This window comes from Seriola lalandi, unplaced genomic scaffold, assembly GCF_002814215.2.
Source record: "Seriola lalandi dorsalis isolate HSWRI2012SDOR001 ecotype SW California unplaced genomic scaffold, Sedor1 jcf7180002054570, whole genome shotgun sequence".
In the NCBI taxonomy this organism is placed as follows: domain Eukaryota; kingdom Metazoa; phylum Chordata; class Actinopteri; order Carangiformes; family Carangidae; genus Seriola; species Seriola lalandi.
Genome location: NW_019525123.1, coordinates 928,652 through 946,914, shown reverse-complemented (window position 1 = coordinate 946,914; position 18,263 = coordinate 928,652). Strand labels below are relative to the sequence as shown.

General features: G+C 42.8%; 1 protein-coding gene across 1 annotated transcript in view; it reads right to left on the bottom strand.

The window, feature by feature from the left end:
- Nucleotides 1-18,263, bottom strand: part of prex2 (phosphatidylinositol-3,4,5-trisphosphate-dependent Rac exchange factor 2) — an 89,756-nt gene that overhangs the window by 43,390 nt on the left and 28,103 nt on the right. Inside the window, exons 9-19 of the mRNA XM_023416905.2 lie at nt 17,853-18,002; nt 17,137-17,278; nt 12,331-12,431; nt 11,200-11,303; nt 11,061-11,110; nt 7,119-7,194; nt 5,899-5,971; nt 3,971-4,113; nt 3,530-3,622; nt 2,046-2,194; nt 1,870-1,955 (exon numbers count right to left, since the gene is read on the bottom strand). Coding sequence (XP_023272673.1) covers nt 1,870-1,955; nt 2,046-2,194; nt 3,530-3,622; nt 3,971-4,113; nt 5,899-5,971; nt 7,119-7,194; nt 11,061-11,110; nt 11,200-11,303; nt 12,331-12,431; nt 17,137-17,278; nt 17,853-18,002 — 1,167 coding nt within the window. The remainder of the gene's footprint in view (nt 1-1,869; nt 1,956-2,045; nt 2,195-3,529; nt 3,623-3,970; nt 4,114-5,898; nt 5,972-7,118; nt 7,195-11,060; nt 11,111-11,199; nt 11,304-12,330; nt 12,432-17,136; nt 17,279-17,852; nt 18,003-18,263) is intronic.

The window sequence follows — 18,263 nt, the reverse complement described above, 5'->3', positions numbered from 1 at the left end:
CCACAACAAAAAAAAAAAACTGATGCATCTTCCACATCCTGTACACAAAATTGGAATGAACAACATTCCTCTCTTTTTTTCTCCCCTCTTCTTTGTATTTACAACTTTGTTTCCTGTTTTGGCATCTCAGGAGTGTGAGGGCGAGCTTAAGAGGAGGGAAGTTGTTTATCTGAGGTAGACGAGGGCCTCTCTGAGGGCCGTGATTCAAACCCTAAGAGAATCTCATGGTTTACAGCTATCTGAAGGAAGTACATGGCAGACTAAATATTCCTACCATTTGTTTTCATAGTGCCTTAAACCATGAATACCTTACTTTGCAATATAAAGAATCTGTATTCCACTGACCCAAGTATTGTAAGAATACAATGACTCAGCTGCAGTTTCTAGCTGAGTCATTAGAGTTAGAAAGAAGAGTTAGAAAGAATATACCAACAGACAGGTCCACAGTACTAGAACAGAAAAACAGGCTACAGACAAACACACGTTCCACAGCAGTAGAGCCATCATATTGGCTCTACTGCTGTGGAACACAAAGATACAGAACTCTAACTCTTTGTGTATCTCTATTTTTGATTTCCTATTACAGGCTGATATAACATAACAGCTTTATCCACTTCATATCTTAGTTGAAAATACTTTTATATTTAATTACATATTTACAGAAACAGCATGTTTTTATATTAAATACAAAAATAGAGGTATAGTTATTACTGCTAAATATGGAACAAGTCTACAGCAGAGGTAGAAGCTCTATGAAGCTGTCCTTGAGCTAAATGCTACTATAGTATTAGAATGGTAACATTGATGATTACCACTGATGATGAACTAAATTTCGTGACAATTCTATCAAATAGTCTTGGAGACATTTTACGCAAAACTACACCACTCGTGGTGGCATTAGATGAAAAGTCAGGGGATCCCAAAGTCTTTAGGGTTCAACCTCTGGGCACCATGAATGTCAGGATAAAATTTCAGGGCAATCAAAGTGGTAGACTGACCGAAAAAAGTGCCAATATAAAACGATGACAATACAGCGAACAGTCGCCTGGATTTCATTTGATGATGAAGTTATCTGTTCAACTGCTTCATACCTCTGTCTTACCTCTTCCTACTCTCAGTTCCTCTGTCACTAATTGGCTTTACCTGCTCCTGTTGACCCCAGACACCAGGGGACAGCAGGTGTTATGACAACCCAAGGGATTAGACAACTCCTACATCATCAGCTCTGTCCCGGGGGGGTGGGGGAGGGGGGTGGCAGAGCATCTACTTAGACACACAGGTTCCCAGGCAACCACACCATGAAGCTAACACATGCACAGACACACACAAGCTCACTTGCACACATGAAGGCACATATCCAGCGCAATTCTACCCTGCTATCCCACTTAGATTGCTTAAGGGAGAAAAACAAGTTTCAATTCCCCTGAGAACAGCCAGATAAGGCCATGGATTGTTTTTTTGATTGTACCATATCTTGTGCCAGCCCCTGATAGCAGTGCTACTAAACATGCTGTGTTAGGTAACAGGAGGGAAAGAGGGGCTCTGATGAATTTGGATCCAGAAAAAAATTTGCAGACCGCTTCTCCATCACACAGAGGAATTGAACTGTGAGCAGGTACATGGCAATCATTGTGATGTGGAAAATGACTGATAACCAGTTAATTCACAGTTCTGGGAGAACCATTAACCAACCAGCTGAGCCACATGAAGAGCGGGGGGGGGGTTGGCCTCCTGTGGCCAAGTCACGCACACCCCCACAGACTGGTGTGGCAGCTGCCCGCCAGCTGTGCCACAATAACAGAGAGATGATGTGAAGATTTTAGCTGATGAAGCCAGACAGCTCAAGCGGTGGAGACGGCGATCTCTTACCTCTCCCAACAGCATGGACCACAGATGGACCAAAGCCTCGGATCTGGAACCCTAGCCCATCAGCCGAGTCTGGGATCTTTACCGTCCTTCACACAAGACGAGAGGAAAGGCAATGCATCACGCTGATGAATGCAGCCGATTATAAAACGTTTGACAGTACCTGCGAATACACTTACTCTCTTGGCTTGGTGCTGACCAGCACCCTGAGGGGTCCCTTGCTGTTGAAACATTGCCTGAGGAGAGCTTCTATTTCAGGGAAAGGCCTGAGGAACACCAGGTCTCCATTTATGGCAAACAACTTCTTTCCCACCTCCAGGCCAGCCATCTTACAATAACATGTAGTAGAGAATAGTAGGATTATAGAAACAGTATTGTCAAGGTTAGGTTTTAACATAAAACAGAATGCTTGGTGTATGCCGTTTTAGAGCTTCAACTTGTAGAAGAAAACCAATATCCCCCAAGGATTTCAATATATGACACAGAAGAGCGTACACACTCCCAGTCATTGAAAACAACAGCTACGAGTGTGCAGCTGGATCCTGTTGTGGATTTCATATTGAATATTTAAAAGCTAACGCACACAATGCGAGTCTCTATGCGATCCAGACCTTCCAAGTGCTAGATGAGGGCTGGAGGGAATTATGGGTCATGCGCTCAGAGTGATCACATTTGCCTTCAAACTCCTCCGTCCCATTTTCATCTAGCAGATCAAAGCTGAACACCAAAGGAGACCTCAAAAAACGTGGCGTCCCTTTAATGCGCTCTACTTCTGCAGGAAAATGCTCCTAATGTTGGCATCAGCGTCCATCACTATGGAGCAGGTTTAGCTTTCGGAGCAAACAGTGAGGAGGTTTTTTTTTATTATTCATGACTGATGATTGAACCGCATTTTAACAACAGAGGCCTCTGCTGACTGGCGTTCGTCTGCCGTGAAGGCATCGCAGCTTTGCAGAATTATTTGCAGGGAAACAAAATCGAATACAGCAGAATGATGCTGAATTACAAAGAGGATACACTGAACCACCATGAAGCCAAAACCACCCGTGGAGCCTGAGCCCTACCATGTTACAGCGGAGATTACATGGACTTACTATTCACTGTACAATATGTAAATCCATTTAGTGAGGACTTGGTTCCGGCAGAGTTAATAACATTTTCATTTTGGAAATCAATCAACGCAATAAAATTGCTGCGCTCAATGGATTTGCTTGAGACAAAGGAAACATGCAAGATGCTTTAACATGCAGTTCAACTTTGGTGACACAAGCAGTTTTTTTGCAATTGACTTTTGTAGTGTTGCACCCAATTTCATCCTGCTGCTGCTGTGCCTTGCAAGCAAAAATAAATAGAGCTTTCTTCTTTTAACATGAACAAAAAGAGACTATTGGATGCACATCTAGCAAAAACTTTACTTTACAAAATTAAACTTGTGTCTATAGTCACTTCGCCAACTCTCCAGCACCAACTATGTGCTTTCTCTGTGCCACTCTCTGGTGCAACTGGAAACTAATACTAGTTCAGGAATACCTGGAAGAGTGTTACAGTCAAGCCATATTAATTCCTCAAAGAGTAAGAGTGGTTTTCACATACTTTAATACTGGGGCTTTTCATATATAGTGTATGGATCCATGTGAATATGTGTGTGAATGTGTGTTTTCACCTCAGCTGGGGAGCCCTTCTCCACCGATTTGATGATGGGGACTCTGTTCCTCTCTTCCAGGGTGAAGCCATAGCCTCCATCGCTGGGCCTTATCTGGAAAAAATGACACGTCTCCCATCAGAAAAATCCGTGACCAGCCGACCGAGACCATTCTCACAGAGCACAAACACATACACCAGGCGCAGATACTGGCACACAGAGATAGCAGCTACGGTAGTATTTGCTCACTCCTCTGAAAAGAGTGCTTACTGAGGTATAAAATGGACTTTTGCAGTGTTATGACTTTTCCTTCCTCGCAGCCATGTGTTTCGAAAATGATTTAGTGTGCCTTTGGATTCCTTTGGAGTTGCGCAGACAATATAGCAAAGTCATAGCATATTAGACAGACTGAGGGCTAATGAATCAATAAGCCACCAAGGAGTACTGCGAGTGAGGACTCACCAGGAGAGACTTGGAGATGACATTCTCCACTATTTTAAGGTCGTGCTTCATGGGTTTGTGTTTGGTGTTGGAGCCCTCCATCTCCTCGTCAGCAAAGAAACGAAACAGCAAGGGCTCATCTTTGAATTCACTCTTTTCCAACACTGAGGGCGGTGACAACAAAGTCATGAATGTAAATAAACAGACAAACGACTGAATAGGAACAACAGATCACGTGCACGTTTGCTGCCAATTTTCAAATGCATGCTATACTGTTATATACTGTCTTATATTTTTGAATTTAGTTTCTGTACCATTCCATTCATTTCCAGACAGTATGAAAATCAATGAGACAATGACAATGACATTTCTGCAATCCATAACAGCGCAATATCAAGTTTACTTTTGTGAAGGTTATGTTATCTTTCTCATGGCAATGCAGTTTGAGAGCAGATTTAAAATACATGCACTGCATTACCTCAAAACTATTATGTAACTCTGAAAAAAATTCTGCAGACTTGACAAATTGGTAAATAGATATTCATAGAAACCAGGGTATGCTTAGTAGAGTGGAAAATGCATTAAAATTTCTAAAATACAGAAACATGGTTTGCAAACCAGTATGGTACAGTATGTGATTTGCAGCAATTGGACTAAAACATTCAGTATCATTAAGGGTCCTTTAAGACGACTGTTCTACTTCAATGACCCAGGCTGTCTACTGTTCGTTCATTGAAAACTTGACTCTTTTACTGTTGCTCTTCTATTTTTGGGCAAAGGAAGAATATGTGCAAACTGTTAACACTTCCAATATCAGTGTCTGGTGCTGTGCAGAGGTAGATAATGTAGAAATAAAGCAGTTTGCAGTAAGTTGAGAGGTTTAAAGATGTCTAATCGTGGCAGTAATGATGTGACATGCCCAAGCACATGCACACAAAAAAAAACACCGTGAGAGAGAGGGAGACCCCACTTTTATGGTAAAATATCACTTTTGAGTGAACCCGGTCTCCACAGCAACATAACGCCTTCACCAAGACTTTAATTTTGAAACGAAAAATAGCCCTGAGGGGAAAAACGTTTCCTTCTAACATTCCCTCATTTCATTCCCCTCAAGATCAGATCTAGCGCCAATAGTTTTAATAGCTACATCGTCAGGCCAAATAACTTACTGGCACGAATGGCAAAATTACCCTGTAGGCTGTGGAAGCAAAAGGAAGTTTGATGGCTGGGACTGTTATGTTCTATAGATGTGCTGGTAATTTGTAGTGTGAGGGTTGAACTGTGGGTAGTTTGAATGGTTACGTCATGGGGGTACGAGGAGGCACGCTGTGACTCATACTGTAGCGTGTATGATGTGGACTTTGGCACGAGGGGAGCGCGGAGTTAAAAACAAGTCTGACTCTCATAAACAAACTGTAACCATGGCTACTGACAGTTTTGCACTTAAACTTGCAAACACCCATGCATTATATGCCAAGTTCTCACAGCTAAAGCAAACCATGCATCTACCCTGCACTCGGTCAGTTAAGTCATATCCGCACAAGTATGCATGAAGTTAATGATAGTATGCATGAATACAGCCATTGCCCTAACCGCACACACACACACACACGCACACACACACACACACACACACACACACACACACGCACGCGCACACACACATGCTCGCTCGCGCGCACACACATGCACACATACAAATTCATTACTGGATTGGAAAAAGTTCTATTCCTGTAGCGTGTCAAAGGGATTATAAGTAGAAATGGAAAGAGAACAAGAGTGGTGGTGTTCTAAAACAGGATGCTAAATGCCAGGCGCCCTCTGCGTGGTTTCTCCAAAGCATTCGACTCTCATTTAGTCAGTGATGGAGAGGATTCCACGGTTTGTGCACAGCATGATCAGAACTTTTTTTGGTCTGCTGAAATCCTCAGCAGTGAAAAGCGCTGTACCGTGATGCATGAAGCCATTGTCGCACAGCTCCACCCCCAGGATCAATGCTTCCTCCCTCGTTCGGCAGTCCCCCTGCACCAAAAGACACAGAGAAAAGAGAGAGGGAGCGGACACAGAGGAGAATGTAGACAGATGAAACAAAGAGTGGATGGAGTAAACAAGTAAAGGGAAAAAAATAAGCAAAAGACGATGGGAGAAAATGAAGTAGAAAGACAAACAAAACAAAGAACATTGTGTGTTTAGAGAACAGGCAAAATGTCACACTCACACCCCCCTTTGTTCCTGCATCCAAAAGCCCTGAGGCCAACAGAGCCACTCCACTCTCCTCCACACTCCATCTTAAACACAGCCAAAATCATGTCTGCACAGCAAAGTGTGACAGCTCTTGAAGTCTCGCTGAAGGAGTAAGAGCTCTCCTGCTTGTCTGGGTCGGAAACATTCATGTGGACTACCACACTCACACACACGCACGCACGCACGCACGCACGCACGCACGCACGCACGCACGCACGCACGCACACACACACACACACACACACACACACACACACACACACACATTTACATGCACACAAAGATGTGATGTCTGCCATTGATTCTGCGGTGGTCGCCGTATACGTTTCATTTCTTTGTTGTCATCCTGGACAGGACTATCAATCTGTCAACCTCAAAGCTTCCTGTCAAAGTCAATAAAGCTTAGCTGTCAAATCAATTCTGCTTTTCTCTCTTCGTTTCCTTTTGCTCCGCTGAGCCTCAAGTCTGATGGCCAGAAACGCTTTGTTGTCTCACTTTCTTTCCTCTGTAGCACATCTGCACCAACCCCGCTGTTATGACAATAGCCACTTGCATCTTTCACTCCCACCTTTTCTCAACCCCTCTGTCTTGCTGTAGGGCAGCAAATGTGTTTTCAATAGGCTCAGAAACCAATGTGGGTGATTTAGAAAAATATGTGTGAATGAAATCAAAATCACAATATTACTGATTATCACAATCTAGTATTGATATATAATATAGCAAACATATGAAAAACTTATATATTTAAGAACTGAACTGATGATTTTCAAGTAATGTATTTCTTTAGAAAAATGTGCAAAGCTAGTTTTGGAACTTTTTGAATTACAGTTTCCTTGGAAACATCTATTTGGGCAAAAATTTTTTATAAACAACGCTGGATGAAGCTGATGAATGCCTCAATGGATGAAGGAGTTTTAGGGCTTACCTGTGCAATAAGCCAGTCTATCAGTTTGTTGGCCATCACCACTGATTTGTAGGTCCTCAAATGGTAGTCCTTATCCCTGGATGGGAAGCAGAGTAGAAAACATGAGAAGGATTAGGAAAACTATGTTCTACCTTTAAAAAGGAGCCTTTTATAAGTTTTGCTATTGCTACATCGCCAACGTTAGCATTAACAGCTGTTTACTTTCCTGTCTAGAACAAACATTGCAAGTTCAGCATCAAACATCATTCTTTTACTCGCCAAGAGGTGTCTCTGGCGCTGTAAAGCAACCCTACTGTTTTACTTCCGTTTCTGTCACTTCTTTTCTTCTACTGAAGTTTGCATGCTAACCGGCTAGCTCTGGTCCGCTTGTCCTGTATCGTCAGTTTTCAATACCATGGTCACTATGCTAACGTTGGCTATGTAGCGACAGCAAAACTGCTTTAGCTCCTTTACACTCGGATTGTGTCATGCTACTATTCAACTGTGTGATTCATAATAAACCCAGACGGTGAACATGTAGAGCAGTAATTGCTTGGTCTATATAAACACAATGCCTAAAAGAGGACTAATAATTTCCACTGTCAGCAAGGCGTGGTCACTCTTTAAGCACTGGCAGTTGCACCATAAATCTAAGTGAGTTTCTGACAGTTGGTGACAGCAAAACAGCATTCCTCCAAGCAAGGCTGGTAACGACCCCAGCAGTGTTTGGCCCTGGGGTGCCCCATGTCAGTCTGGTGTTGCTGTTCTCAGTGTTACTCACACAGCCGCACTTCGCCAGACAGCGAGAATGCCGTCTGAAATAGAGCCGTGACTTTCCCATGAACACAGGGGCCTCCCCGGGGAACGCGCAGGGGCTGAGCTGTGGGCCGGGAAAGTCCAGAACCACCACGACTTCCACCGCTCTGCCACTTCCACCACATGCAAACACTCACACAGATACAACCGCGCACACACACGCCTGTCCTGCACACACAGAGTTCAGACAAGTCAAACATGACATGTGGGCCAAGTTAAAGTCCAATCTCAGCTGTCTAGAGCTATTCAGAATGTGAAGCGTGAGAGGTCAAACGCTGCCCTGTTTCCTCCACAATGGAGGACTCTGTTGCGTAACTGCATTTGACAGGCTGTGTGGGTCTCTGTTGGGGACTGTAGTGCTGATATCAGCCGGTGAGGCACGTTACCCTGGCGTGCCATGCATAAAACCAATCAACCGGAAGAAGCAAGAGGCATCCTGTTGTTCCCTTGAACGGTAAACTAGAGCCAGGGAGATTGGGGCTACAGCGGCTGGTGCACAGTGAGGCTGTCAGAGTGAAAAATAGGGGGTAAACAGTGGGCCATTGGGCAGCCATATGTCCAGCATGAGGAAACAGCAGCTTGACGAGTAACAGAGGAAAAGGTCAGAGAGCTGGTTTTTAACTTTCTGTCCAAAGAAGAAAGTTTCCCTTGACATTTTGAGACGGGTAAATGGATGATGAAGGAAAATGTCGTATTTTCAAAGCATTTTTTGGAATATATTATACAGAGGATGATGAAAGTTTCGAGATTTAATCAACTGCTTTCAGTCCTGATGAACTACTCAAGTACACTTCAGCATATCATTAGTTACTTTGAAAATCTTACACATATATCCATAAATATTGAGTTTCCTGGGGACTCATCAGCATAATGAAGAAAACTGATCAATATTTCTCAGACGCTGAACTGAAATGCCAGCTTTTCCATTCTGCATGAAGATCATTTATGAGTGACCTTCGCTGTAATTTGTGGGTTTGCAGCCTCTCCACGCACTGAAAAATTCTTCTCATTACATATTTAAAGTGTGCAGCTGTGTGTGGATAGTGTGAGCCTACAGTGCACAATTCAAACTGCACAATCAGATCACCCTGTTTGAAGGACTCACAGCTGTCTTGTGAGGAAAACAGGGATGTGAATGGGGGAACAGAAGCTGCGTGGGGGTGCAGCGTACGCTCCCTCTTTTGCGTCATGTCTCTCGCTCTGCCAGGAAATTCCACCTAATTAGGCAGGGGCTGATTGCTCCAATTAAACTCTGGCATTCCCAGGCCCTGTGATGCATTGTACCGGGATCTCAGTGAGAACGCACTGCACAGATCTGCTTGCCTTAGCGACACACACACAACTCTAGTGCTAACACGACCAAGAGTTTTTACGTCAAGAGGTTTGGCTTCCACACAGGCACCAGCAGACTGAATGCTGACACACACTCACATCCTCACCCTTTAGGCCTTTTTTTGGTAGTTGGATCAAACACAAATACAGAGAAGCTTCTATACTGGAATACATTCAGGATCAGCGTGCCCCTTCCAGCTATGGCACAGTTTTATTGGTGTGAAATTAAAGCTTTTCTTCAGGGCATTTGAAATCCAGCATAAACAGGCAACCTTAATGCGGTGCTTTGCGGTAAAACACATTAGCAGCCTCCACCTCAAACACTATTCAAATGGAATTTAGAACAACACCACCGAAAACCAAAGCATGCATCAAATTACTCTAATAAAATGAGATTGCTCCACTTCTAACTCTGTCAGACAAAGAGATGTTTCATTACATGTGCCAAAATTGCTCTGGAAAAAATAAAAAAAATAAATAAAAAACCCCCACCTGTTTTACATTTGAGTTTAAGAGACTATTTAATGGGCATGTTTGATGTTTCTGCTTTCACATGTTTACACTAATTACTGACTTTAGGATACTTTGGGATTGCCTTGCTACAAATATCCTTTTGTCATTCCAAGTGTATATCTTAACATCAGATAGTTGCACAGCAGACGCACACCAATTTCAGCCATGAAAGCTTGAAACCAAACCAAAACTGATTTTCACATGTCAAAACTGCTGTTTTGCATCATGTTGCTGGTTGAAGAATTGGAATTAAAGTTTGCCTCCGACAGCTCGACTCTGTGTCAGGCCTTTCATGGCACGGGATCAATGTGCTGCCAGTCACATTCAGTGAAATATATAAGACCAATGTATTTTAAGTGAATGGCCCCAATAAAATGCAATGTTTGAATTTAGAAAGAGCAGAAAGTACAAAAAATGGTTCACTTGCTTTGACAAACCAATCACAATTTACAACCACTTAAAGTCTTCATCAGATAATTGTTTGCTTAGTTTTCATAATGATTGATCTATGGACATACAAGCTCAAGCTCAGTAGGTGTTTAAATTTCATCCATATCATTTTTGGGACTTCTCATCCATGCTGGTTTAAATTCAAGGTCAGCCACAGTGCTGATAAGGACCATGAGATGAGCCAAAAGCTCCAGAAAAAGCTAGTAAGAGTACCTTTAAGGGGAATTGTTTTGTCAAAGAACTAGTTAGATAGTCAAGAATAAACTTTAATGCTGATGAAGACTATGCGATGGGTTGAAAGCACCAAAAAAAATCTTGTGAAAGGACAAGTCATGCTGTACAGATGGTCGAGAATGAATTTGGGGATGCGGCTGGGGAGGGATGAACAATAAGTGGACCTTGAGTTAGGATCATTTACTAATACAACTTTAACTATGTCCAAGGTCGAGAATGAGATTTGATATATACATCCTGATTCAATGCATTATTAAAGAAGCACCAAGAGAGATTTGTCACAATGTTAGCCATTTATCTGTATCCCACAAGTACCCAGACTACTTGAAACATCTGATGCACTCAATCTGCTTCACCACATCTGTGTTTTGAGACCGGGCAGATAAAACCTGCCAAGCTCGATCACCCACAGGGCCCTGCTCCACTCCATCCCCATCTGTGCCTACTCCTTCCAAGTCAGTTTCTCTTTAAAAACAATGAGCTCATAGTTCATCATGATATTTCTCTCCTCCACTCTGGCAGCGTGGAGTTATTTTTAGGAGCAAGAGCCAGACACTAAGCTACCGGAGCCCCACCTGGCTGGGTTGCAATGGAGTGGAAAAGAAAATGGCTGCTTACCTGATGACAGGGGTGAAAAGGCTGTGAAGTCGGCAGAAGAGTCGAACACCCTGAGAAAAACAAGAGCGAGGACTTGGGTTATTTCAGTGACGGGTGTGTAAAATTGCGATTTTGATTAAATGAGTCTCCGAGGCTCTACCTTTGATATGACATCGTGCATGTCACTTCTGGGGTGGTAGGTGCCGTCGTCGTAGCGAAAGCGGTACAGCACAGGCTCAGGTTTGAACTGGTGTTTGTCTGTGACTAAAAATGCAATACAAAACACGAGCAGGTTTCTGAAAAGGACATGCGCCCAAATGAAATAAGAAACAAAATGAAAAAGTCTCAGAGCCTTTAGGGGCATTATTCGTCTTGCTTCAAATTTGAAAGTGTAAGAAGTTTATAAAAACATATTCAAGTCAAGCAGGGCTGCCACGGAGAAACAAGGTTTCCAGACACGAGGAAGACTCAAACCTCATACTGAGTGGTCACAGATAACAGAGCTGCTCAGAGCTCCCTGCTCCTCTTGCTTTAGGGGACTTTGTCGAAGACACTCCTATCTACAGCAATAGCAGCTGGCTCTGTATTCTTGGCTGCAGCCGTGCAGGTTCCATTAAAAGGTTTTTTTCATGAAAAGATATTCCATCGTTTTTCACATTGGGAATTCTTACTGCACTGTGAGAGAGCTCAGTGGGGCTCGGAGTTATTCCTCTCTGTCAGGAGCAGCTCTAAAGCCCAATCTCATTTCTCTGTGAGGAAGCAATAAAGCACCCCCCCGAGTGATTTAAGATACAACTTGGCTTGGGGCCCTACTCTTTTGAGGAAAAAAAAAAAAATACATGCACAGCAGTACGCACCATTTAGTGTGAATGCAAAGCTTTAGCCAGCTTAAGCCTCATGCACTAAACGCACTTGTTACCAAAAGCCACAGGACAGCCAGTGAGCAAATATTACACAAACACTACGGCAAGAAGAGATTAATATTTATAATCCCTTACCTAAACACTGTGTCTAGGGACTGTTTAAATGGGACACCTGCTAAGACATAAATAAGACAGCTCCATCTACATTGAAGGATCCAGCCAGGGAGTGAAAGTATTGTGAAACTGCATGTTGAATGAGAAACAGTCATTGGATATGGTTAGTGGTTAGGTCAGGCAATGGCGTGCTCTACACCATGCAGCACAAAGTATATTAGATTGTGGTAAATTTTTAGATATGGAGGAGCAAAGGATGATAAAGCTGGTCTGAATGGGGGGGGTGGGGTGGGGGGGTGTTTGCGAGAGCTAACCATGGTGGATGATGCCGTTCTCCAGCAGAGCTTGACCCAGGTGAACCCCTTCCTCTGGGTTGCCTGTCTCACCAATTTCCATCAGCCAAGACACAAACTCACTGGGGAGACACACAAACACTGGAATAAGAAGACAACATCCTCGCACAGGAATAACACAAATACAATCCCATGAGGAAATCCCATCACCCCTTAAAAGGAGAATGTGTGTGATCAATAGAGAGAGCTCTGAATTTACCCTTGATAATCTGAAAATGGGTAATGGGTAAAAAGTGTCGGCCATCGCCTTCATTCCAAAGAGTCTTTACAAGTTACAACAAACATTTACTTGCAATTGATGCAACTACGGCAACAAACACTATCTTGTAAAAGATGAATGATTTATTTACTGTTGAGGGCCAAATGTGTTTGTTAAAACAACCAGCAGGCTTTAGTTGGTGTGTCTTGTCTAGTTTAACTTTATTTGTTTTAGAAATAGATTGTAACACTATCAAATGTGAAAGGTTTAATTGGATCTTGGGAAGTTCTTGATGGATAATGCACAATCATTTTTTGTGCCGCATCATTTACAACTGGGAAGAGGAAACAAATCAACCACAGAATCAACAAACAGCATCCAATCTTCTGATGGCCCAAATGAGCTAAATGGGATAATTCTCCATAATTTAGGGACTCCTAGAGAGACAGATTGAGGGAGAGAGAGAGAGAGAGAGAGAGAGAGAGACAGAGAGAAGACAAAAGCAAGAAAGAGAGAGAGAGGAGTGAAGAGGGATAACAGGCAGAGTAACAGTAGCTTATCAGATTACATCCTCAATGTCCTGTCTCCCCACAAAAGCCAAACAAACACGACCAGCGGTACCATTGGAATTCTGTGGAATTCACTTCCAGGCCATGGATGGAGGCGGCCGGGTGTCAGCGAAAAAGCCAACAGGAGAATTTAGAAAAGTTTTCAGAGAAACAACTGACCAAAACACCCCACCTCCAACATCTAACACTCTTTAACCACTCATCCTTGAAGTCTTTTTCTCTCCACAACAGACCACAGGGGGAAAACACAAGTCTATAACAATGTCAAATTGTCAACCTCTTAACCATGAGAGCAAAAACACCCTGAAAGTTTTGGCTAGAGTTCTCATGGCCTCAAGCAGATTAGGGTCACATACGCAATAAACAGTTTCAAGCAATTGAAATCAACATGTGGAGCTGGAAGAAATTGACCAAATCATGCACCCCCATTTTGTCAACCAGCTTTCTACTATGAGCAGGTTATTTCACATGAGAGATTTCTGTATGTGCGTGTATGTCTTCTACCCTCACCGGTTTGGAAAGTTGGAAAATGGTGTTGTCATCAGGGTTATAAACAATATTTGAATCCAATTATGACATGAAGACATTCCTGATGAAGCAGATTAGCTGAGTTTTTGACTATGAAAGTCTGAATACGTAGAATTTATGGCTCTATTTTTAGATTTTTTTCTTAAATTCTGTGAAGAATATTTAATGTCATAGAGAAATACACAAAATTGGAAATCAAGTTTTCAGTTAAGACCAGGGGAAGGAGACTTAAAGCATTAATTTGACATTTCATATGATGTGTATAGTCACTTCCTTACACACAGTTAGATGAGAATATTGATACCACTCACATACTGTCTGCCAAATATGAAACTTCAGCCAGTAGCTGTTTTATTTAGCCTAGCTTAACGGCTGGAAACATCCAGACCTGTTACGTCCAACAGGTAAAACATGCTCGCTAGCACCTCTAAAGCTCATTATATAACACGTTACATCTCGTTTTGTATAATTAGCACAAAAACAGAAGCGTTCTTACCTAGTGAGTCTTACGTAGCTCGCCTGTCTGCAGCTGAATGTGACTGTAAAACCGCAACTTGCTTTTAGACTCATTTTTGCGCGGACTAAACAAACGAGGTGAAGGAAAGTGGACTTTATTACCTGTGGATGAAGCCATGCTACAGTAGCCTACTAGCCATTCCCTCCTGTTTCCAGTCTTTATGCTAGGCTATGCTAGCTGGCTGCTGACTGTAGCTTGATATTTAGCGCACTGACATGAGTGGTACCGATCTTCTCATTTAACTCTGGCAGAAAGAAATGTCTCATTAAGACGATCAAATTCCAGACAATATCTTCTTTTGTACAATATCAGTAAAGTATATTAACTGATCAATTTGTCTCCTAGTACTATGTACAAAATGCTGTATACCTGTACATGCAGTTTCTTTATTCAATTCTGCTTAAGTGAGTAAAAGGTATATCCCAAGTGATGTCGAAAAGAAAGCAGAAGCTGACAAAGGCAAAGGGCGTCTCTTACAGGATGTCTAACCTTTTCATTGAACTCCTGAAGGGCTTTTCATTAACATCTATCACAACAGCTGACACTCTCGTCCGTCATATGTAGAAAAGACAAATACTCTGACTCTTTTTGTTTTTCGGTTTAAAATGGGAAGGTAACTGCAAGCAAGGAGGCTGTCACAGACAGTTCCATTGATGAATTACACTGTCGCAGGAACCAAGCCACAAATACGATTGTACCATTTAAAGGGGAGGAGTTTGAGACCCAGAAATAGCTCTTGGCCTTAAAAAAAAAAAAAAAAAAATCAAAAAGGAAAACAAGGAGGCGTAGAAAGAGAATAAAGGCAAAGCCTTTCACAATGGAGGGAGTGGGCTGAGTTGAAGCCATAGGCAATGTGGCTTTCATCAGAGACATACCATGCTGGTTCCAATTCACCAGTTACGCCTACATGTAATCATCTCCAAAATCATCGCAGACAGGGGGAAGTACAGATGGGCTAGAGATGTCTTTTCACCCACAAGTGGTCATCCAGGTGTGGGCCAAGTTGTATATGGAGGGATAGCTTTCTAAAAAAAAAAAAAAGGAGCTTCCCTGAGCTGCTTTCTCACCATATGATCTCTTCAGACTGAATGAGGTGCCTACATATGACCAACGTTTGATCCTTTTAATCTTTTTAGCTGACAGATCCATTCCTCTTCCAGACCACAAGGGATCTGGTGTTGTCTGCGTGGACCAAAGGAGAAAGTAACTACTCATTCCAAACCACCATGTGATGTAACTTGGCCACAACTATGCCCAATTGGACTTTTGGGGTTGGTTTTTTTTCTCTCTTCATGATTTTAAAAATAACAGGGATTTTGAAATGACTGTTTAAGCTAGGGTGATTTTCAGTGTGATATTACCAGTCAAAACATCTCTGTAACAATTTAAAACAAATGGAAAACATGGATCATTGTGAAATGTGATGGGGCGTTTACAAGACAAATTTGTTATGGGATTTCAAACGTCAGGATAGAAGTGCAGTTTTAATAACATCCAACCCTTTTTAAATTGCACAGTGTCATCATTCTATAAAAAGCCTCTTGGCTGTCGCATGCAATTTTCATTTTCAAACATGGAGAGCTCTTCAGCTGCAGCTGTAGATTTTATTATCCTGATCCAGCTTTGTCACCTTCTCAGCCTCGCACTGTGTGCTTCCCACATAGGCCTACAATGTGGGAAGCACATTATTGTGAAAGACTAACTTGTGTTGAATGTGAAGAATGGACGTAAGAATTGAAGTTACAAGTTTCTGCACTTTCCCAGCTTGGGGGAGCAAGAGGTGCAATATCCCATCAAGATTTCCTGTAAAAAGCTTTCAGGCTCAATGAAAAGAATATTTTATCACCGTGGGAAGTTTGGGGATCAAGTGGTTCTGGTTGTTAGTGCAACAGAAAAACAGGAACTCACGTACATCACTGGTTGGAGCTACAGTGCGCGCGCCCTAAGCTCTGGATTCTGAAGTAGACTTGAAGGAAATCCAGAACTAAAATTTAAGAAGTGTTTCCTTGTACGGGATTAAACCCTGGGAAAAATATATGACACCAAGACATCCACATCTGATGTGATGAAAGCAAACTGAAATGAGGGCATCAACTCATGCATACTAAACATATCTCAAGGATAGGATTTTGAGCAAAGCGTCTTTTACAGTAAATTTTCACCTGTCAGCAAATGCAGCGTAGACGGACATGTTTTGACTCATTAAAAGTAAACATTGAAAGTGCCCAGGCTCAACTGAGAAAACTCAAGGACACTAGAAAATAATGAACATGTCACAAATCCACACACACGCACACACACACACACACACACACACACACACACACACACACACACACACGCACGCAGCTGCCCGCTGGCTTAAAGGGTCCTCTGCAGTTAGTTACCTCATGGATACCTCAACAGAGAGTTGATTGTAATCTAACATGGGCGAGGGAGAAAGCGGGCAGTCAGCTGAGCCGCACAGGGATATCTCCCTGTGATTTATGACTGGCACTCAATGGCCAATCCGTCCCCAGACACCACACCAATAATCCTTAAATAAGATTCATGGGCTAAATCTGGCTGGATTTGATTTTCCCATGACTGAGGCTGCAGATATACATAACACACAGTCTCCTGAACAGAAAGCGGCAGCGCTTTCTTCTTCTCCAGCTGCCGTCTTTACAAATCCGTCGCAGTAAAATACAGTGTTCGGTTAATCTGCACTTACGTGGTACACGGCTTCACTACCTATTTTACATGAGATAAAAAAGACCCATGTATCTGAAAAAGTACAAATACACAGAAGCAGATTGAACTATGTGTCACAGTGATCCAATTTGACACTCACTCACTCCCTCACAGTTATAATCTCACAATGAGGTGATACAGAGGAAACCACAAGGACTCCACACTTTGCTGCTTCCTCACGGGACGAGCCAAAGTGTTTATCTTAGCGGCAAGATCCTCACCTTCCTAGGAAGCACTTGGGGAAGGTGGTGAGCTTGCGTTTCCGATCCTTAATGAGGTTTCCCTTGGTCATGAGGTGGTAGAGCTTCTCTCCCTTCTCTGACACCATCACCCACGTATCCTGCTCCATGCCGAGCCTCAGACCTACACAGCATGGGGGGGGGGGGGGGGGGGGGGGGGCGCAAAAAGCCTGTCAGTATCATGGCAATAATGATCGTGCACTCAGCTCGACTGGATGTGACATCAATTACAAGCTGGAGAAGGTTAATGTCTCCTAATTTCACAAGATAATTTGCAGTGCCTTTCAGTGTCTGCGCTTATAGTCTAAGGCAGAGTTAATGACTGACATTATGAAGAGTTTATCATGTACACAATCTCAGAGGAGGACAAACAGACACAGAAAATATGCCGTCTTCACTATGTGTTTTCCCTGTGGGAAATTCAACAGTGACAACATGTAAATCTGTTCTAAAATGCAGATGAGAAGATGCATATCACACATACTAATCAGGGCTGGGATTTATTCACTTTTTAAATTATTCAGGTTAAGTTGCCTGGTATTGATCTTCCCATACATAGCATGTATTATATCATGTTGTAATGCAAGGCCGATGTTAAAAAGAAGAAAAGTAAAAAAAGGAAATGAGTTTTCCCTATTTCCCTATATTAAAAGTGAACCGACCCCCGCCCTGATAGGGACAACAAAACGCCTTCTTACTTTTCCTCCGCTCCCTCTCTTTCATGATGGCCTCCAGCCACTCCTGCTTCTCCTCCGGGGTCTTGGCCATGCAGACGAACCACTTGTTCTTGGCCGTGTTGTGGATCTTCCAGCCGTTGTTCACTATGTTCCCGCTGCTGTGGTAGTCAGCTGCAAGGCAGAGGAGGAGAGCTCAGACGCGAGTTTGACTTCACTACTTTCATGAAGTCCTCTCCGAGGGGTGGAACGAGGCAAATCGACTTTTTTGACTCATTTAGGCTCAGGGTACTTTTTTTCGAGTTTGAAAGGGGAAGGGCCATCAATCAGTGGTCGCACTGATCATGACACTGTAAACACAGTTGTTGGGAAGTCGGGTTCGCAGTAAACGAGGGTTTACCACATTAAACGCAGCAATAACATGAGGCACAAATC